The sequence below is a fragment of the Nematostella vectensis genome, chromosome 5, assembly GCF_932526225.1.
Source record: "Nematostella vectensis chromosome 5, jaNemVect1.1, whole genome shotgun sequence".
Lineage (NCBI taxonomy): Eukaryota > Metazoa > Cnidaria > Anthozoa > Actiniaria > Edwardsiidae > Nematostella > Nematostella vectensis.
Window position 1 is genome coordinate 5,551,958 of NC_064038.1, and position 26,381 is coordinate 5,578,338.

Consider the following 26,381-nt stretch of genomic DNA (forward strand, 5'->3'; position numbering starts at 1 on the left):
CTATCTGAGCCTCGGCATGTTCTTAGCATGATCTTAAAATTTGGTGAAATCTCAGGCTGGACGTTTACCGCGGTGATCCTAGATACTAAATTTTTTTAGAAACTAAACAGATACTAAACATAAACTAATAGCAGGGGGGGGGGGGGGTTATTGTTGATACTTCACTGGCGTGAAATATTCAAAACGCGATCGCACACATACTCATAGTTTAATACAACTGAATGAAAATACGGGGGAACGAATTTGGATTTGTTCGTATAAATAGCAGCAAGGTATGAATGTATAGCAGCTAGGTAGGAAATTTTTTTCTTTCTTACTTCTTCTTTTTTGTTTGTTTGTTTGAACGGCTATGAATTGTTTTGTTTGTTTAAACGGTCATGAATCACGGCCAAAACGCATGCAGAACCATCTACAACAACAACTTCAAGAAATTGGCTTTAATATTACAGGTATATTTGGTTTGCCCGTGATCCAAGCGTGACTTCCACTTGGGTGGTCTTCACCGTAGACAACATTCATTATGTCGGCGCCAAAAAAGTACAAAAGTAAACGTTTGCTGTTTGAAAACTTAGCAATAACTTAGCGCTAAATCCTTATAGAAATGTTTTAGAAATGTATATTATAGTTATTTCCTTGTGTATTGCATAGAAATTTGCAAGCGCCTAAACCAGAAACCAGACAAAATATTCTTATCAGACAGTAGGATCCACACAAATTATAGAAGTTGCTGTAAATAATAATGCCTTTCCATAGATTCTAGCTGATTTTACTCGGTAAATAGGAATTTTTTAATGTTTTAATTTTTCTATAAAGTACCCTGACCGTGTTTAGTATATGTTTAGTATCTGATTAGTATCTTAGGGATTAGTATCTAGGATCACCGCGGTTGGACGTTCTTATAAAAAAGGTTCTCGTAAAAAAAAGAGTGTATTGAACTCGTCTTAGGCGAATAATTTTTATCATATATAAAATATGCTTACAAAACACTAGGCATTCTCTATGCTTGAATACGTTTGTTAAGCATGACAGCAATGTGCATATTTATCTCCACATCACGCCATAGACCGAGGATCAAAATAGGCCCTCGAAAACCCTACTGATGCCGTAAGGGAATGTGACCTGTTAACTACTTCACAACCGAAAGATCAAGACTTAAGGTATGACAAATTTAATAATGATTTAAGAACCTATAGGCAGAAACTTTGGAATTTTAATAGCCCAAATACTCCATGAAAAATGAAACAAATTATAGGGCTTTGAAATATAATGCTAAAAAATAAAGATAAAATACATACAGTAGGATATTTCTATAGCAAAGTGGCTATGCATTAAGTCACACTGTAATTAAGAATCCTACTATTGATTAAGCAACTAGGAAAAAAATACTAAGAACCAATTTTGTTAATTGTTAGTAAGTACCCCAACTATCCAACTAGACAAAATCTAGGCTCTTACACGCGTTTTCACCGTATGGTGTATGGTGATCACCTGAGCCGTATCATAACCAAGATGATGGATCTACTTGAGCGAGGGTTCTACGGATACGAACGACTTAAATAAAGAAGATTTGAATACAGTAGAGTTTCGAGGTATCAGAATATTGGGCCTGGTGCTAGAGGCTTCTTATTGTGTTGATTTTCAGGCAATAACTGCAGAAAGAAAATCCCGTGGAAAAAACGAGGGGTTCGTTGTTGATCACTGTCTCTCGTCGAGCTGTTGTTAATAAAAGCGTGACGACTTCTCACCTACAGCGATGGCACTAGATCTCGGCAAAGAGACAAACCCAAGGCTGCGTGCCAACGCCTTTCAGTGGATATTATTCAGCTGGATGAACGGTATTCTGTACAAAGGATTCAAGAGAAATTTGACAGCTGAAGATCTCTATGAATTACCACAGGAAGACCAAACAACATATAACGTGAAAATTCTTGAACAGGAATGGATCGAGGAAATTCGAACCGCGCATAGATTGGGGAATTACCCACGGCTGTACAAATCCGTATTAAGGGCCCTCCCAGGGAAGGTGATTTGCAAGGTGTTAACTTTCCAATTCTTAAGAGGGCTTAGCACTTTAAGTTACACGGTGCTGCTGTGGTTTTTTCTTAGAGAGTTAGGCCTGGGTAAAAGCCAGCTCGCACTGTCGCTGATGGTTGTCGGGTTCACTGTGGTGAGCATCTCACTGGCGATTTCTAGAAACCAGATGGAGCTGTTTGGCTTATACGCTGGAATGAGACTTAAGGTCGCTCTCATCGGATTAATCTACAAAAAAGTAAGTATCAGAGAAAATAAAACATGTCACTTTTATGTTCAATGTGTAGTTCCAGAAAATATCCATACTCCCCCCTCTTCCCCCCATTGAGGGGATTGGAAATTCCGGGGAGGAGGGTGATTCAAACGCCCAGGAATTTCCAGAGAGGAGAGGGGGGGGGGGGGGGGGTGATAAAATGCCCTTTTTCTTTAACAGTTACTGTATTTATTTTTTTTTCCAGGGGGTTGGAAATTCCAGAGGGGTGGGGGGTCATAAATCCGACCCCCTCAATGGGGGGGGGGGGGGGGGGGGGGTATGGATATTTTCTGGAACTACATGAATATTTCATTTCAAATGACAGTTTTCATTATTAATAGCTTGACTTCCATGACCCTTTATTGTCAATTGACAAATAACGAATACCTTATTACACTTAATTTTCGCGTCACTTTAGTTTCGCGAATTTCGCGATTTAAAAAGAGTCGCGAAGATTAAGTGAGTACACAAGAAGCCTTTGGGGGAATATTGACCCTTTTATAAACTTTATGGAAACCTCTTGTCTATCTAGTCATCTAGTGTACATATAGTACCGTAAGGGGTTGAGTTGGACTTGTATTTATAGATTTTTATAAAACTAAATTTAGCCCACGCAGCATTTTGTTACAAATTGTTTCAGTTTTGATTACAGCACATTTTACTTCCACTTGTTTTGCTTGATTTTATTATCTCAAAACCACGAAAATAAAGTGATCTGGTTTTTACAGAAATAGGAAAATCGCGAAAATAAAGTGTCGCGAAATATCGCCATCTACAAATCGCGAAATCTTGACGTCGCGAATATTGTGTGTAATAAGGTATACTATTCGAATACTACTGTACATTACCTTTCGCAAGCGGCATTGTTCCATTACCAAATTGTGTTCTTATTCGCTTTTTGTCTAAGATAAATGCCATATAATAAATATATTGCTAATCTCTTTCGACGTCTTGACGTACGGCCTGAGATTTCCCTGGTAATTACCTCACTCTCGCTTAATAGGAAAAGAAATATTAAATGAACGTTTGTTGTACGACAGAAAACAGGCACGTATTGAAGAATATTGTTTGACGTTTGAACTTATACTTATTTAACAAACAACATTAATGTTTCTTGTACTGTGTGTATAGGTAAACTATACAAATTAATTATGCAAGCAAGAATTATGAAAGAAGATGGATGCTTGACACTGACGTTATTTCTTAAATTCTTTCAGATCCTTAATTCTTCCCGGTGCAGTCTCTCGACCGTTCGTACGGGTCACGTGATCAATCTGATTTCCAATGATGCCAAACGAATCGAGCTTTTCATCACAAATTTATGCTTGGCAATGTTAGGGCCAGTCAGTATCTTAGTCTGCATTGTGATGCTGTGCTTGTTCGTTGGCTGGCAGTCGCTCTCTGGTGCTCTCTTCCTGTTTATCATTATGCTTTATGGTCAGTTGGCCGCCAAGAGATTCGCAAAGCTTCGCGGGAAGGCAGCTGCAGTCACTGATAAGAGACTTGGTGCTATGAGCGAAGTGATTTATGGGATACGTGCAGTGAAGATGTATGCGTGGGAGTGGAACTATAGTGATGAGGTCAAGGGGTTAAGGAGGTAAGATGAACTATAGTGATGAGGTCAAGGGGTTAAGGAGGTAAGATGAACTATAGTAATGAGATCAGGGGGTTAACGGCCTATGGTACTATCTTTTAAGTCCGTTGCTAGGGAAATTTGTTTGTTTTATAAAAGCTTCTGTTTTATTTCAAATCTCTTGGAACTTTCAACATAAGTGTTTTAGACATAAATGAAACAAGTGATGACGTCATCTGACCCCTCCCATTATCACGTGACCCAGAACATACAAACGTGTCGGAGAAGCTACTACTGTTCAAACCTACCATATTTTTTTGCAGAAATATTTGAACATCGCTATTTTTTAAAACTTCACGCATCGGATTTGCGAAATTTTGATACCGCGAAAAATGGCGAATATTTATGTTCTTCGAAAACCACATATTTGGTAATAACTTTTTAATTTCTTCCAAAATCGAAAATCCCATGCGCTAAGTTGTTAGGAATGGTAATATCAATAGTTTGAGTGAAAAAAAATCATAATTGTTATAAAATGTTCAAAATTAACGTGTTTTTCTCGCGCGGAAATGGCCGCCATCTTGTTTTTTCGACATCTATTTTTATTCTCAAAAAACATATAAAAATTGCATTTCCTTCTACAAAATGAAAGTTTATTTTAATCTCTTGGAAGAAAAGAACAAAGAAAATTAGAACTGGAGTTTCGAAGAAAATAAAAATATAAAAAGGACTTGACCGAGGACTGAACCCGGAGTGCTTGCTTACGAGTCAAAGGTGCTAACCACTGGGCCACGGAACCAAGTTGGAAGATGCGCGGCGATTTTAGCCTATTTAACCGAATGTAGCGCTTTTCCATTTCGTAGCAACGAGATAGTACCATAGGCCCTTAAGGAGGTGAGTAGAACTATAGTGATGAGATCAGGGGGTTAAGGTGAGTGGAACTATAGCGAAGAGATCAGAGGGTTAAGGCGGTGAGTGAAGCATTGGTGACGAGATCAAGGGTTTAAGGAGGTGAATAGAATTATAGTGATGAGATCAGAGGGTGAAATAGATGAATGAAACTATAGTGGTTAGATCAAGGTGTTAAGAAGTTGAGTTAAACTATAGTGATGAAATCAGAGGGTTAAGGAGGTATAAGTGAATCTATAGTAATGAGATGAAGGGGTTAAGGAGGTGAGTTGAACTATAGTGATGAAATACGAGAGTTAAGGAGGTGAGTGGAACTAAAGTGCTTTGGGTGGTCCATACAAAGCATTGACCCTACTTGTAGAGAACCATGAACACACTAAATCATCAGGGGGTTCATAACATGGCGGTGCATTACGCCTGCTAATTTTGTGCTAAAACATATAATAAACTAGTTTTTTGTTACTCAGGTTGTGTTGATTTTCACTGAGCTGCATAATACAAATCCATTATATACATCATGCCATAGCATCATTCCTCTAAGAGTTTCTCGTGTAAGTGAGATCAGGCCCGTAGCCAGGATTTTGAGCGGGGGTGTTCGTTTACCCATTTTGCGGACCATATTCTCTTAGATAGCTCGCCCTAGCTCGCAGTGGTACTCAATTTTTCTTAATTAATGCGGACCTTCCAGTCCAGTGGGATGGTTTTATGGTTCTTCCGAACCCCCCTGGGCCAGGAGATTCACCTGAAATATTTTGGAGAACAGCATTAAAGGCAAAACCCCGAAGGGGGGTGGGGGGACTCTAAAGGTAGATGAGGATGATTCTCCAATCTTTTAAACAAAATTCTACCAACTGCTATACCCCTTCAAGGGTCTTGGGAAAGTCATTTAATTCTGCTATTACTTAGGTGTTCTTATGGAAATTAATCATTCTACCAATAACAACAGGACTTGAAGACATGATACATCACTCTTAATCACTCTTACCCAGAATTAAACCAGAGTTAAACCAGAATTAGTTGACAATAACATTCTAGTTTTGGCTAAGGTTTCATTGAATGAATCAATCACTTCTGTTTTTATCTTCAATTCACCATGATAGATGATAGATGCTGAATGAGGAACCAAAATCTTATATAATAATTTATGCAAGTTACTTCAAACTGCACAATTAGTAGTTGGAGTTAAAAAAAAATATCGGAGTTAAAAAAAATATCAAAATATTGAAGAAAACTCGAATTGCTACTTATTATCTCCAGATGTGAAATCGTCCTTTCGTTACAGGAAAAATTTATCAAAAAGCATAGATATTTTCTTCGGTTGAAACAAAAAAAAACATGTGAGTGATTATCAAGAGAGACGTTTGTTTGCGGACTAACCCCACGGATTTCCTATCCTTTTTTATCGGCTTAACCTAGCTGAATTAGTGGGAAGGTATATACTTAATAAAGCATCCCTTCGGCATCCATTCATCTAGTAACTTACTTGAAGTTACTTAAGTATAAGTTATAGAAGAGTAAGATTTTTTTTCGCAAAAAAAGTCAATACTTAAGTAAAGGAATTCTCATAGCTCCGACAAAAAGCTACTATTACGAGTCTTTCTCGCCTTCTTCTTTCAATTCCATCGTTTGTCATTTCTATCCATCGTTTGTATATCTTTATAATATTATAAAGTGTTTGTTGTGTCGTTTTTTTTTTATTTTTACCAAGACAAAAATATTGTAAACATTTTCCCAACCCATCGTGTTGGCCGTGAGTTGCAAGGGCAAGACGCGCGAAAAGAAGACGCAGGGTTCCCGTGAGTGCAAACACAAAAAGTCAAATTATTTTAGGTTTTAACCATAACTGTCTGAGTTTTATAAAGAATTAAGCAATCCCGGATAGTGCAAAAGTGTATTCATTGCTAATTTTTTTACTGGGGAGACGTGTTGCTAAATTATCGCAAAGTGTGCGGGCGGGCGGGCGCATATTTATATACCATTTCTCTATACCTATGGAGCTCCGCGCGCGGCTTACGGCTGCGCTGGCTCCGCTACAAAGATGACGGGAAAAATTTTGATTGAAATCTAGATCTACGTCACAAATCACTAGACCCGGGCTTTCCAATTCACGGCCTTTTTTCTAAAGGTCGACCAAAATACCTCAATATTGCAGATTGTGTTTTTAAAGTATCCATACGAGCCACATACCATTTGGAAGTTGAAAAAACGACAAAATCTATCAATTCTGAAAGGTTATACGGACTTTAAGGATGTGAGTGGGACTACAGAGATATCAGAGAAAATAGACACTTAAGGACAGAGCTCTGAGAGTTGACAAACAGTTTTCTAGAGTTTCGTAGCTAGTCCTTCCGACTAGGAGATTTAGCAGGCTTTATTTGAAATACGCTTCATTCAAGCCTTTTTTCAATATTACTCGAGTATACCATTAACACGCAAAAACAGCAATTTATAACCATAATATAACATTCTAAAACTATTTATTCTCTTTATTTCCAGGAAGGAAATGCAAATCATTCGGCTAAAGAATCTTATTTTGTCCACTTTCGTGGCACTGTACTCAGTCAGCGCATCGATCGCAGCACTTATCTCCATTATTACTCTGATTTTCTCCGGTATTCATCTTGACTCAGCTCGCATCTTCACCTTGATAAACCTCCTGAAAACCCTGGAGTTTGCCATAGTCGTGCATTTAGGAGCATGCCTTGGAACAGTACTGGATGCGTTTGTGTCCATCAGGCGTATTGAGCAGTTTCTTCTAGGTACGAGCAGCGAGATCAATCGAATCTCGTGTGAGGGGGAGACCACAATACTGAGTAAAACTTTGACCAAAAGATGGATTCGTCGGTTGAAATCTTTTCGAGGATTAACTAAAGTACTAAGAGTGGAAAGCTTTAGACATAATAGACCTATATTGTACTCCGTGGAGAGTATTACGCGATGTACTGCTGACCGTTCAGGTGATGACACGCATAATCTCACGGTGAAGGGCGTAGCTGCAGGCTGGCAGGATGACTCATGTACGTTGCAGGGGGTCTCGTTTGCTGCCGGTGCAGGCGATCTGGTCATCATCACTGGGCCTGTTGGTAGTGGTAAGAGCACGCTGTTGATGACCATTCAGGGGGAGTTACCGCTTAATGCTGGATCAATAAGAAGACACGGTCACTTGGCATATGTAAGTCAAGTGCCCTGGGTCTTCTCGGGAACAGTACGCGAGAATATTACCTTTGGCAAGGAATACGATAAGGCCGCGTATGAGAAAGCAATTAAAGTGTGCGACCTGGCTAAAGACATAAATCGATTCCCAAAAGGTGACTTGAGTTGTATTGGACAACGCGGTGTTAGTCTGAGTGGTGGTCAGCGTGCACGTGTCAGTCTAGCACGCGCGGTGTACGCGGACGCTGATATCTACTTGTTGGATGACCCTCTCAGCGCTGTTGATGCCAAAGTCGGTAGTCATCTCTTTAAAGAGTGCATCTGCGGCGCCTTAACCAACAAGGTTCGGATATTAGTCACTCATCAGCTGCAGTATCTCAAACATGCAGATAGCATCATCGTCTTGAGCGATGGGAAGATCGCTCAGAAGGGAACGTTCCAGGACATAGATGTTTCCCATATAGGTATAGATGTCTCCAAAGACTCTGTCATCGTTAGTGCGGCACCTGTTGAAGGCCAGCAAGGTAATCATAATCTCATCGATGGGGTCCCTGCGGTAGATATGGCAGATGAGGAGGAGGACCAAGCTGTTGGAAGTGTGAAGTTAAGCCTCTACTGGAAGTACTTTCGAGCAGGATTACCCGCAGTTGTTCTTTTTCTCATATTTATCTTCTGCATCATTACTGAAGGTGAGAAATTGGTTATTTGCATCCTTTTGTTGCAGGTTGTCAAAAAGGGTAACGCCAAGTCTAGGATAATATATTGCGACCCTGCAGGTGACAAACATTTGGGGTAATTTGTTTATTTTAGAAAATAGGCTTCAGATATTCAAAACCCTCACTCGGAGTTAAGTAGAAAACAGGTTAAGCGCCAGAGTTTACTTTCATTTAAATTGCTAATAATTGATCAGATATTCCCTAATGCCGTGCTTTTACTCTCGAAGTTAATCACGTTTAACTCCACTTCGCGGATGGGTTTCGCGACAAATGTCAAATTACAATTCGCTTATTTATGTCTTGCATTTGATTTTAGCTTCCATCCTAGCTCCAACGTGGTGGCTATCCTATCTGTCCGAAATGACTCCGGAAAAACAGGCGTCCGGTTCAGTGCTCGGTGTTTACGCTGGCTTAGTCGGGCTTTCTTTACTCACCGCTACCGGAATGGCCTCCCTACTGCTCATCGCAGCTTTACGTTCATCTGAAAATCTTCACAACGCCATGACCACCACGATCCTCAAATCCCCTATCTTGTTTTTTGATACAAATCCTTCTGGACGAATCATGAATCGCTTCTCAAAGGACATCGGGACAATGGATGATCACATTCCTTTAAAGTTTTCATGGACTGTGACTTTGCTGTTTCACTTCATGGGAGGTTTGCTCTTTAGCGCTATCGTCGAGTACCGTCTCGTCCTCTCGGCTATTCCTGTGTTTGTTGCTTTTCTTCTCATCTGCTGGTTCTATCTGCGATCGAGTCGAGAGCTCCAGAGACTAGAAGCAGTGCGCTGTAGTCCCGTGTACTCGCATTTCACTGATACCTTAAATGGCCTGGAGGTAATTAGGTCTTCTCGCATGGAGAAAGGCTTTTGGGAGCAGCTAATCAGGTATGTATTATTAGTAAATTTTTTAGGGGAATATATTGTTCAAAATGTAAACCAGAATGTTCATGCATCCATATTTGTATGAAAATACCCCTTTCCCAAGGATAGTAGCTCTTGTTAATCAAATAGTTGCCGTATAATGATTGGCCTACTGTCAGTGTGGCCACGGTAGCGCGCGTCGTACCAGACAAGTCATTTTTTTGTTTTAGACACCAAGACGAGCAGTCAATGGCTCTCTCACTAGTGATCTCTGCGAGGAGTTGGATGAACAACAACCTCGATCTCGTGTCCTTCTTATTCGTCTCGGCGGTGGCGGCAACGGCCGCCATCACACAGCAAGATCCTGGTAATAACCTGATTAACCGGTGTCACCTGTTTAACACTAGTATCTAGTTTAACGCGGGTGACTGTTCAATAAAGAAGCAAACAATATGATTAAGGGGTGGGGTGGGGTCGGGGGGATAGGGGGAGATGTATTTGATGTACAGTTGAAGCTCTGGTAAGCGACCACCTTGGGAACTGATAATTGTGGTCGTTAACGGAGCTGGTCTCTTACGAGAGCTTGCTCTCATAAGCGACCACTGGTTGCCAAAAACTTGAACAATAGGTGTTGGTCGCTTACGGGAGCTTAATTAAAATGGAATCTAAAAGTTATCGTGATAATAACAACGCTGTGATATTTTGGTTTATTGCTTGATTTTGAAACTAGGTATTTGAGTTATCATGAGAGTGAGTTGTTTTATTTTATAGCAATTAATTATACACAAAGTAGCTCGTTATGATCTTTTGAATCGATGACTTAAGCTTCTCGTCATTAGAATATCTTCTGCGTCTACGACGATCGTATGGCGTCTTTTGTTAGCCGATTTCTAAAGCGTGCGACAAACAAGTAGATGGCTATTGTAACTGGAAAAAGGATAAATCGTGGAGCTGGCAATAGACTAGAAATTCCTTGCACTTACACATTTTCTGGAGACAAAGAAATGGTTGAAATTGAAGTTAGAAAATTGAAATTATGGAATTCTTTAATAGTTGCCTACTGGAAAGGCAACTTTTGTGAAACATTACAACATTTCCGCTTTATATGTGATTTCAGCATACATTGGATAGATGTTTATCAGGTGTTGATTGATGTTGTAAAGCCAAAAATCATCGTGGTCGCTTACGAGAGCCTAAAAATAAAAGAAAATCTCAGTTGGTGTTTTGAAATTCTGGTCGTTAACGGAGCTGGTCGCACCGATAAGTTGGTCGCTTAGTGTCTCAAAGTGGTCGTTTTGCAATCAGCTCATTATTTACCATATTAAGGATCTCAAGCTAAGACATCGTTTTTGGTAAAATTTTGTAACGTTTATGTGCTGACTTCGCTGTAATTCGGTTCTATAATACAATGGTAATTAAATAGAACCCCATCTAAGACGTTTAGGTAACGAACGGTTACAAGCTCAACTTCCCCAGTTCTTCTCAGAGTAAAGTTCTGATCAAACGACACATCTGCTTAAACATGCGGGTCTACAAGACACCTGCTAGCATGGTGATAACATTGGTAGCTAGCATGGTGATAACACTGGTATCAAAAACATTCTACTTCAGTTTCCGTTTGTCATCCAGAAACTTTTTGCGTAGGGTTGTCTTCAATGTTGCTCAGACCTCCCATGCTTCGAGATAGGGAAAACAGCAGAACATTGTTTGACCAGAAATTGCTGCTTGCGCTATTCCCACAATTATGTTAGTGCTGTTTGTACTAAAAGCGTAAGATAGTTAATTAGGTATCCTTTATTTCTTTCAGCTTCAACGGGCATGCTTCTCTCCCTAGCAATAGCAATGGCCCAAGGAACTTCGTATGGCGTCGAGAAAGCTTCCGAGGTAGAAAATGAGATGACGTCGGTCGAGCGGGTCATCAGCTACACTCGTCTTCCCTCGGAACCTGGCTACAGCAGACAGACCCTACCGTGCGAGGACTGGCCCGAGAGAGGTGCGGTCACCTTCCGTGACATGTCTCTCGTGTATCGCGAGGGAACGCCGAGTGCGCTTGATGACATCACGCTGGAAATCACTGCCAAGCAAAGAGTTGGTATTGCTGGTCGTACAGGCGCCGGTAAATCTTCCCTATTGGCAGCTCTGTTCCGTATGCCGGAGCCTGGTGGCGAGGTCCTCATTGATGGCGTTGATCTCGGTACCATTGATATTCAGGCCGCAAGAAGGGCCATGGCCGTCATTACCCAAGACCCCGTGCTATTTGGAGGAACACTAAGAAGAAATTTAGACCCATTTGGTAAATTCACTGATCAGGAAATCTGGGCGGCGCTAGAGAGCGTGCAGCTGCTGAACACAGTGCGGGCTCTACCTGATCAGCTGATGTACCAGCTGGGGGAGTCTGGGTCTACCTTCAGTGTCGGTGAGAGGCAGTTGCTGTGCCTTGCCCGTGCGCTGCTCAAGAGATGTAAGGTGCTTGTGCTGGACGAGGCCACGGCTAACGTGGACTATAGGACAGACAGACAAGTGCAGCAGTTGATACGGAGCAGGTTCACGGGGTGCACGGTGCTGACTATTGCTCACAGGCTCAACACCATCATGGACTATGATAAAGTAATCGTCTTGGACAAGGGTCACGTGGTTGAGTACGACACGCCCGAGATGCTTGCTGGGAAACAAGATGGCGTTTTTGCTGGACTTTTAAAAAACTCTCATTTTCATTTGATAAGTTCGTAGTAGATGACATAGATCAAAGGAAAGTTTTGTGGTTGAACCGCCACATTTTGCACTTTTCAAGGCACGATATATTCATTAGACATGAGCTTTTATAAATAAAAACACTAGTTTTGTTCCCGAGAATCTCGATATAAGAGACAGTGTCATTTGTAAAGGAAACATTTCTTGCACGACAGCCAAATTGTAAAACCAGTTACTATCAAGACATTAAAAGATCATTTTCTAATGCTTTTATGGTTAAGGGCAGTGCTTTTTCGTATCAAGGCTTTGTCAAAACTCCATTTTTAATTCGAAAGAAAAGCACTGAAACTAAAATATGGTTTAGCACGATAAAAGCTGCGAAATCAGCCAAGCCCTGCCTGAGCTGTGGTAAGAATGACCGCCAGTGTGCCAACTGCAAGTAAAAACACAATGGTATTTAGGCCATGCCACAAAGCAGGGCACATCACTCGTGCATGCCTTAGCAAGGCAACCAAGCAAATAACGGTAGAGGAACCCTCCGACCCCTCTGTGGTGTTTTCAGTCAGGCTTAGGCGCCATTAAGGGAATCACTGCTAAGCTTGAGATGAGGGAAGAAGCAGTCAACGAAAACTATGATCGTCTCAGACGGCACGGTATAGTTGAAAAGGTTGAGTATAGTGAATATTCCATCCCTATGGTGCACGTCGAATGGCACAACTCGTTCCTATGGGGACTATGCAGTTACCGTCAACCCGCAGCTAAACCATCCCTCATTACTCCACTACCCGTATTTCAGGGGGGAGGGGGGAGGAGCGCTTTACATAGCTAGATTTGAGAAATGCATGCCAACAAATCCCAATAGCTGACAAAAGCCTACCCTATGTCATCATTAACACCCATAACGGGCTCTATCACTACTAGCGACTTCCTTTCGGCAAAGCCTCCAGTCCCGTCCTGTTACAGAAAACAATTTACACAATCCTACAAGGTCTTGGCAATGTTGCTAGTATTTAGGATGACATCCTAGTAACAGGACTGAATGACAGTCAGTACCTCCAAAACAACGAGAAAGTACTTCTGCGGCTTAAAGAGCATGGATTGAGACTAAAACTTGACTGAAGTGCAAGTTGTTGAGAGTCTCATGTGGGGACCCCGTGACATCACACCCTCTGCCTTGCAGCAACAAGTGCTAGACGAGTTACACTGGACACACCCAGAAGTGTCCCGGATGATGGCTATCGCACGTAGTCAGTTCGGGTGGCCAAACCTTGATGACGCCATCGCTGATCTAGCTCGCAACTGCTAAGTGTAACCGCCGGAACTTGACATTTACCGTGCGGTTACGAAAAATGTAGAAACAAATGCAATACTGAAAGCAAAACTATCAGGTTCTGACACCAGCCAAAAAGTAGGCAAAAATAAATGGAATGAAACGAAAACGATCGAGCGAAAGGCAACGTGAGAACGAATACATTATGCAAGGCATGGACTTATAAGGATTTATTAACAAATTAAATAATAACTTTCAAGTGATAACAAACATAGTCAAATCACGATAAAAGGTAATCTAAACCAAAGGCTAGTTTTAAAAACAAAGTACTTACAACCGGTAAATCAAACTGAACACAACTGGCATGACAGGCCCGTACGGACAGCGCTCTAAGCTTGTAGCTTATCTCTGCTGACTGTCTTCCCTGAGCAACTGCATATCTCGCTCCCGCATCACGCCGCACAAGCAATGCGTCTCCTTTGCTCAACGGTACTAACTAAAAAAAACTAACTAATACTGTAAAAACAGCCGCTTTTAAACTAGCTTGGGGACGCGCATTTTTCTAGGGGCGCTAACATTTACTACCGTTCAAATTACTCAGCGTCCATTGTCCTGTCAAATTTAGAAACTAATCTTCCTGGGAAATGGTACAAGGACGCTAAACTTAAGTCAATTATCACTATCAAGCTATTGATACTAATCTAAAGAAATTTGAAACATGTTGAAAGTAAATTCCTAAACGTGTACGGATCGAATTAGAATCACGTCTGAGAAACAATCCGTAAAACAACTATAATCGCAATCCAAAAATCGCTTACTTAAAATCTTTGCAAAATCTAAAATAACCCAAAATACCACCCGGTCACATAAGACTGCAGTAGAGTCAGAACTAACCCAGCCAAGTCACCACTGCACCCATGGATCTGGCCCTCCAAACCTTGGTAGAAAGTCCATGTTGACTTCGCCACCTATCATGACCAGCACTGTCTTCTCATGGTCGACGCCCACTCCAAGTGGCCAGAACTGATAGGTCCTATGAGAACCACCACAGCACAGGCCACAAGCAACGCGATGCGCATGTCTTTGCCAAGTACGGTGTTCCTGAACAAGTCGTCAGCGACCGTGGACCACCATTCCGGTCTGAGGAGTACGACAACGCCCTGAAGCAGAACGGGGCACTTAAAGTGCTAGTGTCTCCCTATCACCATTTATCAAATGGCCAGGTAGAGCGATTTGTGCAGACCTTCAAACGCTTCTTGGAAACATCCATATCTCAGCCACGCCCTGGTGTGCCAAGCTTCCTGCTGAGTTATCGCAGCACTCCACATGCAACAACAGGCTCTTGTCAGGCCAAGCTCTTCCTAGGTAGAGAAGTCAGAACCAGGCTTTCCCTCGTGAAGCCAGACATCACTAGCCGAGTTGCAGGCAATTAATCGGATATGAAGTTCCACCACGAGCAACACTCAAAGCAACGAGACTTCGATCCTGGTGAATCTGCCTTAGCACGCGACTACATATCTGGTGGAGTTAACAAATGGCAGCCCGCCACAGTGATCGACAAGTCATCACCCAGCTCATATAGAGTTCAGTCGGCCACAGCCCGCCACAGTGATCGACAAGTCATCACCCAGCTCATATAGAGTTCAGTCGGCCACAGCCCGCCACAGTGATCGACAAGTCATCACCCAGCTCATATAGAGTTCAGTCGGCCACAGCCCGCCACAGTGATCGACAAGTCATCACCCAGCTCATATAGAGTTCAGTCGGCCACGGCCCGCCACAGTGATCGACAAGTCATCACCCAGCTCATATAGAGTTCAGTCGACCACAGCCCGCCACAGTGATCGACAAGTCATCACCCAGCTCATATAGAGTTCAGTCGGCCACGGCCCGCCACAGTGATCGACAAGTCATCACCCAGCTCATATAGAGTTCAGTCGACCACAGCCCGCCACAGTGATCGACAAGTCATCACCCAGCTCATATAGAGTTCAGTCGGCCACGGCCCGCCACAGTGATCGACAAGTCATCACCCAGCTCATATAGAGTTCAGTCGACCACAGCCCGCCACAGTGATCGACAAGTCATCACCCAGCTCATATAGAGTTCAGTCGGCCACGGCCCGCCACAGTGATCGACAAGTCATCACCCAGCTCATATAGAGTTCAGTCGACCACAGCCCGCCACAGTGATCGACAAGTCATCACCCAGCTCATATAGAGTTCAGTCGGCCACAGCCCGCCACAGTGATCGACAAGTCATCACCCAGCTCATATAGAGTTCAGTCGGCCACAGCCCGCCACAGTGATCGACAAGTCATCACCCAGCTCATATAGAGTTCAGTCGGCCACAGCCCGCCACAGTGATCGACAAGTCATCACCCAGCTCATATAGAGTTCAGTCGGCCACAGCCCGCCACAGTGATCGACAAGTCATCACCCAGCTCATATAGAGTTCAGTCGACCACAGCCCGCCACAGTGATCGACAAGTCATCACCCAGCTCATATAGAGTTCAGTCGGCCACAGCCCGCCACAGTGATCGACAAGTCATCACCCAGCTCATATAGAGTTCAGTCGGCCACAGCCCGCCACAGTGATCGACAAGTCATCACCCAGCTCATATAGAGTTCAGTCGGCCACAGCCCGCCACAGTGATCGACAAGTCATCACCCAGCTCATATAGAGTTCAGTCGACCACAGCCCGCCACAGTGATCGACAAGTCATCACCCAGCTCATATAGAGTTCAGTCGGCCACAGCCCGCCACAGTGATCGACAAGTCATCACCCAGCTCATATAGAGTTCAGTCGACCACAGCCCGCCACAGTGATCGACAAGTCATCACCCAGCTCATATAGAGTTCAGTCGACCACAGCCCGCCACAGTGATCGACAAGTCATCAGCCAGCTCATATAGAGTTCAGTCGGCCACAGCCCGCCACAGTGATCGACAAGTCATCACCCAGCTCATATAGAGTTCAGTCGACCACAGCCCGCCACAGTGATCGACAAGTCATCACCCAGCTCATATAGAGTTCAGTCGGCCACAGCCCGCCACAGTGATCGACAAGTCATCACCCAGCTCATATAGAGTTCAGTCGACCACAGCCCGCCACAGTGATCGACAAGTCATCACCCAGCTCATATAGAGTTCAGTCGACCACAGCCCGCCACAGTGATCGACAAGTCATCACTCAGCTCATATAGAGTTCAGTCGACCACAGCCCGCCACAGTGATCGACAAGTCATCACCCAGCTCATATAGAGTTCAGTCGACCACAGCCCGCCACAGTGATCGACAAGTCATCACTCAGCTCATATAGAGTTCAGTCGGATAGTTAAACCTGGCAACGGCATGCGGACCAGCTCCACGGTCAGATAGCAATGACAGTTGTTGTTATTATGAACACTATTTGGTTCTACATTCTAGGACACATCAGACTAACAAAGCTATAATTTGCTGCTATCTGAGCCTCGGCATGTTATTAGCATGTTCTTAAAATTTGGTGAAATTTCAGGCTGTCCTATTATCTACATCTGGTTCACTTGAAAACACTTGGAATTTTATTTTTCGAAGATAGCCAAAAAATATCTTTCATCGGAAGGCAAGGGTCGTGCTTCTATTTTTTATGCGACCAAACAAAAAATTCGACTGATATTTTGAGAAATTTTCGTAGTGTTTACAAGTGGACTGGATTTGTTGATACATGAACAGTGATAGAAGTGAGTATCTCTCAAAGATCGGGCCCAAAGCAGCCTTCGAAAATCTCACAATACAGAAACATTAAGAAAATATTGGGGGGGAGGGGGGGCACAATACAGAAACATTAAGAAAATATTGGGGGTGGGGGGGGTACAATACAGAAACAGTAAGAAAATATTGGGGGTGGGGGGGGGCACAATACAGAAACATTAAGAAAATATTGGGGGTGGGGGGCACAATACAGAAACAGTAAGAAAATATTGGGGGTGGGGGGCACAATACAGAATCAGTAAGAAAATATTGGGGGTGGGGGGCACAATACAGAAACAGTAAGAAAATATTGGGGGTTGGGGGCACAATACAGAAACAGTAAGAAAATATTGGGGGTGGGGGGCACAATACAGAATCAGTAAGAAAATATTGGGGGTGGGGGGCACAATACAGAAACAGTAAGAAAATATTGGGGGTTGGGGGCACAATACAGAAACAGTAAGAAAATATTGGGGGTGGGGGGCACAATACAGAAACAGTAAGAAAATATTGGGGGTGGGGGCACGATACAGAAACAGTAAGAAAATATTGGGGGTGGGGGGCACAATACAGAAACAATAAGAAAATATTGGGGGGGGGGCACAATACAGAAACAGTAAGAAAATATTGGGGGTGGGGGGCACAATACAGAAACAGTAAGAAAATATTGGGTGGGGGGGGCACAATACAGAAACAGTAAGAAAATATTGGGGGTGGGGGGCACAATACAGAAACAGTAAGAAAATATTGGGGGTGGGGGCACAATACAGAAACATAAGAAAGTATTGGGGGTGGGGGGCACAATACAGAAACAATAAGAAAATATTGGGGGTGGGGGGCACAATACAGAAACAATAAGAAAATATTGGGGGTGGGGGGCACAATACAGAAACAGTAAGAAAATATTGGGGGTGGGGGGCACAATATAGAAACAGTAAGAAAATATTGGGGGGGTGGGGGGGACAATACAGAAACAGTAAGAAAATATTGGGGGGGTGGGGGGCACAATACAGAAACAGTAAGAAAATATTGGGGGTGGGGGGCACAATACAGAAACAGTAAGAAAATATTGGGGGTGGGGGGCACAATACAGAAACAGTAAGAAAATATTGGGGGTGGGGGGCACAATACAGAAACAGTAAGAAAATATTGGGTGGGGGGCACAATACAGAAACAGTAAGAAAATATTGGGGGTGGGGGGCACAATACAGAAACAGTAAGAAAATATTGGGGGTGGGGGGCACAATACAGAAACAGTAAGAAAATATTGGGGGTGGGGGGCACAATACAGAAACAGTAAGAAAATATTGGGGGTGGGGGGCACAATACAGAAACAGTAAGAAAATATTGGGGGTGGGGGGCACAATACAGAAACAGTAAGAAAATATTGGGTGGGGGGGGCACAATACAGAAACAGTAAGAAAATATTGGGGGTGGGGGGCACAATACAGAAACAGTAAGAAAATATTGGGGGTGGGGGCACAATACAGAAACATAAGAAAGTATTGGGGGTGGGGGGCACAATACAGAAACAATAAGAAAATATTGGGGGTGGGGGGCACAATACAGAAACAATAAGAAAATATTGGGGGTGGGGGGCACAATACAGAAACAGTAAGAAAATATTGGGTGGGGGGCACAATACAGAAACAGTAAGAAAATATTGGGGGTGGGGGGCACAATACAGAAACAGTAAGAAAATATTGGGGGTGGGGGGGGCACAATACAGAAACAGTAAGAAAATATTGGGGGTGGGGGGCACAATACAGAAACAGTAAGAAAATATTGGGGGTGGGGGGGCACAATACAGAAACAGTAAGAAAATATTGGGGGTGGGGGGGCACAATACAGAAACAGTAAGAAAATATTGGGGGTGGGGGCACAATACAGAAACAGTAAGAAAATATTGGGGGTGGGGGGCACAATACAGAAACAGTAAGAAAATAGTGGGGATGGGGGGCACAATACAGAAACAGTAAGAAAATATTGGGGGTGGGGGGCACAATACAGAAACAGTAAGAAAATATTGGGGGTGGGGGGGGCACAATACAGAAACAGTAAGAAAATATTGGGGGGGTGGGGGCACAATACAGAAACAGTAAGAAAATATTGGGGGGTGGGGGGCACAATACAGAAACAATAAGAAAATATTGGGGGTGGGGGGCACAACACAGAAACAGTAAGAAAATATTGGGGGTGGGGGGCACAATACAGAAACAGTAAGAAAATATTGGGGGTGGGGGGCACAATACAGAAACAGTAAGAAAATATTGGGGGTGGGGGGCACAATACAGAAACAGTAAGAAAATATTGGGAGTGGAGGGCACAATACAGAAACAGTAAGAAAATATTGGGGGTGGGGGGCACAATTGATAAACATTCAGTCAATTGATATAAATTATTATCAAATGATGCCAATAATTTATTTATTAGTTATGTCGGGTTTACCCAACTTTTTCTCCCGAAGATATATTTTTTTCTGATAAGTCTTAAAAACTCACACAAAACCAGTCGTTACCACTACAAGCATACATCCAATAAGTTTTTAAAACCTACAACAAAACGATATTTTCTTTTTTCGCATAAAAATCTCGACTTTAAATTATTTTTCGCTTCATTGTGGGTAGCATTGCCATAGAAAACAATTCGCCAATATTTTGTGGTTTTGCCGTCTCTGGATTTTAACGGATTTAAGAAAAAAACGTTTCAGATTTTCCCGCCAAAACTCCAAACTGGTTATCAAGCAAGTGATGTTTATCCTGGAACGGGTTTTTAATGCGTTGTCAAGAAGTTAATGAAATTCCATCAGCCCGATTTATTGTAAGCAACGTGGCGTATTGTTGGTCATAATTTTAAAATAACACCACTTGGACAGAGTCACCAGAGGCCATTCCATTTATCATATAAGTGTCTAGCTTGAAGTGGAGCCAATATCAAGAGGTTGATGTTCTTCAAAATTGACGCATCAACGCTTCTCTGCTATCTGCATAACGGTAGCCATCACACGCCACGAAACCCTAAAGCGAAAGCTCGTATATATATATTACTATTTCCCAGTACTGGGCGATAAGCGGTTAAACGAAAACGGCGTGAACTGCACATTACAACCAGGGAGCGATTATGAGAAAGATTTTGTGAAAGATTATCACTACTTCATTCCCGAGGTAGGTCCTTTGAATTTACGCTGGTGATTTTCACGGTGTATAAAAAATATTTGATACTTAACAATTGCATTAACTCTTTTCATGGCATACATGGAACTCCATGGATAATACTTATTAGATCTGCGATTATCACACTAGCTTTTCAACCGATTAAGGTGATATTATAACGAAATAATTGAAATTTTGTTTCTGAATTAAAAAAGTGGTACGCTGGTTAGCGATAACAAAGCTATGTTGAGTCGTGAAACATAGGGAAATGGAAAAACGAATTGTCACATCGTGTGAATTGTGCTATAATTGTTATATTTTCTCTTGCAAAGGTTATAGAATATAGAAACATCACGCAATCAATTCTAAATTAACAGCCTGATACTCTATGCGTCACTGTTTGCCATTGCCTGTATCGTTATCAACGATGAGAGCAAAGTATTATCCGCCGAATTTGTTTTATTCAATGTACATTGGTATTCAATGTTTGTATTACTATGATACCCAGCATAACAAGAAACAGTTCACGTTTTATGTCCAAGGAGTCGGCAAAGTAAAGTAAGACACGCCTCACTGATTCTTATCATCGATTTACAAGCGTAATATATAAATATTTTCTTTTTTTTTATACACGGTAAAATCCAGGCGGTGGTTATAACATATCATCTCTCTGTAGATCTGGATTAAAAAGACGTTTTAGATTAAGCTCCCCATGCTTGCCGACGCTCTAGCTTATGGGCACCTTTTGTTCCAGGGGGGGGGGGGGGGGGGAGGCTGTAGATCGGTTCATCTGCAATCCCTTTCCTCCATTGGCATTTTTAACAATTGAATTTGGTTTGCTAAAAATGAAGCATTTTGTAATTTAATCTGAAAATAATGCAGGTAAACAAAAGAGAAAAAAAAGCTGAGAGAGTTCCTTTAAACGCCAGATTCCGGTATAAATGGCCGACCCTAACAGTGTTAGCGGTTTCGTTTTTCACTATGTCATTGTAGCGATATGAACTCTGTATCCTACTGAACACTAAAGCTTGAGGGATAATAATCACCTTGTGAGATAATCATCTCAAAAGACATAAGATACAATGACGATGAACAATTTATAATATTACCTTTTTTATAATGATTTTAATTTAACACGCCCTATAAAGCATTTCTAAAATCCAGCGACCAACCAAGCAATAAATTAGCCTGCAGTGCAGGTGTTTATCCGGTGTTTATAGCGAAAAACGGGCCTCAAGCGATTCGTAGCCGCCATTTTGGATTTTGCTCAAAATCACCCGGGACTGTTCCATGATTGACGTAGCGCGAGTATTAAAAACTTTTCAGCTTGACATATATAGAATTTAAAAATTGTCTAATCCAAAATTCACCATTCCGTGAATATATCAAATTAAGCTAGATATGCTCCGTTTTACAAGAAAGCTTTTTACAGGAATTCAAGCCAAAAAAGATGTACCCTGCGTTCCAGAGCCTCCAGCATTCTCTCGTCCAGTAACGCTCAGCCAAAATGTCGGGAAGGAGCGTCACAGGATGAGAGAAGTCTGGAGGTTTTAATTCCCAGGGTACTAGACGATATTACCCTTGCCAATAAATGGTTAAAATGAAATGTTTGAAAGCTGTGGTCTTATACCAGAACCTCGGTCTCAAGGAACGCCCATGTCTTATACCCCTGGCTGGATATACACCAGCAAGGCGTCAGCTTAGAGAGATTTCACGGAGATTCTCATGACGATTCTTTTCTAGACATGTGCTGTCGATATGGCAGAGGACAAAGCTGAGTTCGGCTGGTCAAGGGCGCTCAAGTACGCATGCGTGATCTTCGTCTTTTTTGTGGGGTTTGGTTTGCTAATACTGAACACAGTGGTGATCGATCACAGTAAGCCAGTCGTGCAACAACATTCATGGGCACAGGAAGAGGCCAGAAGCAGAAAGAAAGCTTCAGTTAATGCTTCACTACTTACGAAATCAAAGTTGTTAGAAAACGCCCAGGTAAATTAAAAATCTCTGACAAAAAGGAAAATGTCGACACAACGCAGAGCTGCTTTTCACATGTACGATATTTTCATATCAGGCCAATACCAGCCTTCTTCAGGATAAAATGAATATGTCTTCAATGGCAATGTCTCTTACTGTCCCGTCGACACAGACCACCAGGTTTGACGCATACCAGCAGGATATAAATTATCCAAAGATTTTTGCTAAGATTACATAATGGCAGCTGTCATCAGAGCCTCTAATTTCATACAGCACAAGTTCTCCACCCTTTGTGTATATTTACGTCTTTGGAGTAAAATATTTTAAACCTTAAAATAGCTTCCAAAACAAGCTCATTTTATCCCCCTTAAAAGACAAGATACGAGAAAAAAAAGCAACCATTGTAAAGAGGGAAGAATAAGCTTTATTTCTAATCTGATTTAAAGAATGAAGTAAAAGGACGGGCTTCGAGTTTTTTTTTCCGAATTTCATGTATTTTTCTGTTTTTGACCACTCAGATGTGACCACTCATTGGACAGCCCGACAATGTCTTTTTTGTACCCATAGAAAATGAATATATAAACTGTCTAAGTATGATTTTTTCTATCTCTAGGGGTGGAGGCGATGTGAGCTTTTAATGAATGGAAAACTGAACGTTTCCAGGAACAGTAAACTGGAGTCTTCCCAAACAGACGAGGACATTCTTAGAAAATACATGCGAAGAACTTGCTACAGAGTCAGAAACCGGGACTTCGCATATCCCGCGCCGACAAAAATGGAGAGAGATTTTCCGCTTGCTTTTGGGATTATGATTTATAATGGATTGCCACTGTTCGAAAGACTCCTTCAGGAGATTTATATGCCTCATAACGTGTACTGTATTCACATTGACCGGAAAACAAGGCAGAGTTTCCACAAAGCAGTCAAGCAGATGATTTCTTGTCTGCCGAATGTCTTTATTGCTAGTAAACTAGTGAAAGTTTATTGGGGTGAATTTTCGATCGTACAAGCAAAGATGAACTGCCTAAGGAACTTATTAAAGAGTCCGGTAAAATGGAAATACTATCTCCACATGATCGGTCAGGACTTTCCCCTTTATACAAATCACGAAATGGTGCGTGCGATCAAAACCCTCAACTATACAAATAACATGGAGAGCATTAAAGTCCCGATATCAAATCGCGACCGTACAGAATACGTGTACATAGGCTCGCGCACAAGAACAAAAATTCTCAAACCACCACCCCCTTTTAACATCACTCTGAGAAAGGGCAACATCCACGCTATGTTAACACGTGGGTTTGTAGAGTTCTTACTTGAATCTGAGATAGCAAACGCGTTTATTGATTGGTGCAATGACACCAGTGTCCCGGATGAAACGTTCTTCGCGTCTATGCAAAATCACCCAGGAGCCCCAGGGGGCGTGGTTGGAGACCAGCCTCCTTATATTTTCAAGTTGATTAGATGGTATTGGTTTGATAGGTGTTATGGGAGAATAATTAGGCAAGTTTGCTGGATAGACATCAAGGACCTTAGGTCTGTGCTCAGCCAGTTTAATCTTAGTTTTTTATTCGTTCATAAAATTCCATTTGATTATGACATAGAACTTTTGGACTGTTTGAGCCAGTCGTTAGTTGGCCGAAAATACCCAGTCGAACTTCTCAAAAGCTATTAATGTCAGTCTTAAACCATAGTAATTTAGCTTCAACTAGCCCCAATAATTATAGTGTACACCTATTTTGAATAAGGTTGTACTGACTCATAAGAATCCATGTCATGGTCTGCAGTTGTTCATGGGTAATGTATGAATGGCTGAATCCTGATCTTTCTTACAAGCCATGTATAAGATAACCGGCACATAAACAAGAATGCTATAGTTTTTTAAACCTTGATCGAATTTGGAAAGCCAAAGATTAAACTACGATTTTTGATGGTTATTTTGTTATTGCATCACTGTAAATGATGCAATTAGTACACCATGATAAAAACAGGCTTACTGATTCTCTTAGCTCAGCCTAATTACATCCTACTGTACTTACTATGGTAAATATCGAAATCTATTTTGTGTGAGAACAACAACAGGCTTAGTGGCCTGTTCTGCTTGCTTTGAATACAATGACAAAATAGTCAGAGGACTGGAAGGCAATTTTGGGCAACATTTTAACAAACCGTGGTCCTTCATTTTTCTCTGGGGAGACCCTCAGCTTTAAACTCATGTCTCCTTGCTCTCCATCTCAACCAAGTCCTTGGCTTGCTTTAAGGTTAGCCCTGATAAGCTAATCCTGATTATCTTATCCCGAGACTTAGCCCCCTTATCCAATGTAACAGTACTCTTTTTGACACCAAACACAGAGGACATGTATCGCACTAGTTCATCATTGGCCTCACCTTCCTTAGGTTGGGCAGCTATCTGTACACCAACAAAGTCAGGAGAAAGTTCTAAAGTCAAAACAAAGGCATCAAACATGCATTGGTAGCTATTTATACTATAATTTCTTTAGGGGAGGAGGAAGATGATCTATTTAAATTCAGCATCAGGTGCTATCAACTGTGCACCCTGTGGTACACAAGGCAATACACTGGGTTTGGGATAGGATAGGGGGAGCGCATTTTTAAGGCTCCATATTAATCCAAATATAACTCCAAGTATACTGTAGCCAAAAGAACCGCTGCATTTTTACTAAGCAGCAAAGGATATTCTCAAGTTGAGCTTGCCCTATCTTGAGTCATCTTAGCATTTTTTTTAGCTTTTTTTAAAATACTCATGTAAAAAATTAAACAAAATAAGTGGAGCCTAGAGGGCTATATTGGATAAAAGTTATAAAAATACTTCAAAAGTTGTCTTTACACTGATAGAAGTGGGGTAACTGCACCACCCCCTTCCCACACTTAAAACTTAATTACTTGAGTGTAAATGAGAAAGGGGAAACAAGAGTATGAGGCATCTCTTCTATTTGCGCAATGGGTAAGTAGCTTTTTTACCACTGATGATTACAACTAAAAGAAATTATACATTTTTTCATAAGAATGTCTTATTTCAGTTGAGGCTGGGTCGTTCTTATTTTTGGGGCATTTTAAGGCTAAAAATGTTCTTAAAAGTGTTTGTAAATTTTAGTGTATTAAAGCATAATAACCAATACAAATTATTAGGAAGGGAATTTCACAAATGATCAATACAATATTATAGTAGAATAATATAAGGTTGTTATAACACAATCTGATTCTGCATTTTTAGAACGCATCAAAACAATATTTTGATGCTATTTGGACCTCGACACATATTCTTAAATTAGTTGAAATCTCAAGGACGTGTTTATAATGCACTAGTCATTTGAAACCCCCACCCCTATGTGCACTTTTGAACCAGAATCCCCCGAGGGGGTGAGGGAATTGACAGTTTTTTACTCTAAGAATTGTCCTCACCCTGGCGGTTTTGGGACAAGTGAATAGTGTCACAAATGGGGGTGGGGGTTTCAATTGACTAGTGCATAAAAAGGGTTCTTATAAAAAAAAAGTTTGATCAAACTCAAACTCACCCGTAATCCTGTTTTGTTTTGCACCAGGCTTGGCGTGAATTTTAACCAAAATAGAACCATCCCCGATAATTTCAAATGGAGATCTTTCTCTGGCTTCCTCTCCTATTTTTGTCGAAGGTTCTTTATTTTTTTTCTTAGGCATTCTACTTGCTCTGATTTTTGCACTGAGAGAGGAATTAAAACTGTTGAAGTATTCAGCGGAATACCACCATATTTGAGGATAATATTTGACAAGGGATATATTGCAGTTTCCTCCTTGCTTGCTAAGTAAACTTCTGAGAGTCTGCGGTAAAATGACATGGATTTTCGCACGAAAGTGGAGTATCAAACACACCATTCCACCAAAATAGCCAAAACAGTCAGGCGTTACTGTCAGTCAAACCACGAGCAAGTATCGACGAAGCTACAGTTTTGCGGAAAGTTCATGTAAACAGAAATGTAACTAAGGTATGAAGAAAGAGATAAATTTGACATAATCGAGAGTTGTTTGTTTGTACTCGAAGTTTTAAAAGTAATTATTTTTTTTTT

At 41.7% G+C, this 26,381-nt stretch overlaps 3 protein-coding genes across 6 annotated transcripts; 2 read left to right on the plus strand and 1 right to left on the minus strand.

Annotated features, from left to right (window-relative positions):
* Window positions 1-843: 843 nt before the first annotated feature.
* On the plus strand, window positions 844-12,458 carry LOC5508975 (ATP-binding cassette sub-family C member 4). Of its 2 annotated transcripts, XM_048728244.1 has the most exons (7): window positions 844-1,157; window positions 1,643-2,269; window positions 3,502-3,881; window positions 7,263-8,608; window positions 8,952-9,522; window positions 9,729-9,865; window positions 11,306-12,458. In XM_048728244.1, the coding sequence occupies exons 2-7, from the start codon at window positions 1,754-1,756 to the stop codon at window positions 12,226-12,228; spliced, it is 3,873 nt and encodes a 1,290-aa protein (XP_048584201.1). In that variant the 5' UTR covers window positions 844-1,157; window positions 1,643-1,753; the 3' UTR covers window positions 12,229-12,458. The 2 variants fall into 2 exon arrangements, with proteins under 2 accessions (XP_048584201.1, XP_048584202.1); XM_048728245.1 differs by lacking the exons at window positions 844-1,157; window positions 1,643-2,269; window positions 3,502-3,881 and adding an exon at window positions 3,893-3,921.
* Window positions 2,135-26,321, minus strand: LOC5508968 (UPF0235 protein C15orf40 homolog). 3 transcript variants are annotated; one of them, XM_032377816.2, is made up of 3 exons: window positions 25,854-26,321; window positions 24,706-24,756; window positions 2,135-2,259 (listed from the first exon to the last, which is right to left on the minus strand). In XM_032377816.2, exons 1-3 carry the CDS (start codon window positions 26,188-26,190, stop codon window positions 2,255-2,257), a joined length of 393 nt encoding a protein of 130 aa, XP_032233707.2. In that variant the 5' UTR covers window positions 26,191-26,321; the 3' UTR covers window positions 2,135-2,254. The 3 variants fall into 3 exon arrangements, 2 of the variants coding, with proteins under 2 accessions (XP_032233707.2, XP_001629526.3); XR_007308233.1 differs by lacking the exon at window positions 2,135-2,259 and adding an exon at window positions 5,436-5,508 and having other exon boundaries at window positions 25,854-26,292; XM_001629476.3 differs by lacking the exon at window positions 2,135-2,259 and having other exon boundaries at window positions 23,855-24,756; window positions 25,854-26,306.
* Window positions 20,024-24,447, plus strand: LOC5508977 (N-acetyllactosaminide beta-1,6-N-acetylglucosaminyl-transferase). The gene is made up of 3 exons (XM_001629459.3): window positions 20,024-20,355; window positions 22,087-22,332; window positions 22,931-24,447. The coding sequence occupies exons 2-3, from the start codon at window positions 22,102-22,104 to the stop codon at window positions 23,990-23,992; spliced, it is 1,293 nt and encodes a 430-aa protein (XP_001629509.3). The 5' UTR covers window positions 20,024-20,355; window positions 22,087-22,101; the 3' UTR covers window positions 23,993-24,447.
* Window positions 26,322-26,381: the final 60 nt, after the last annotated feature.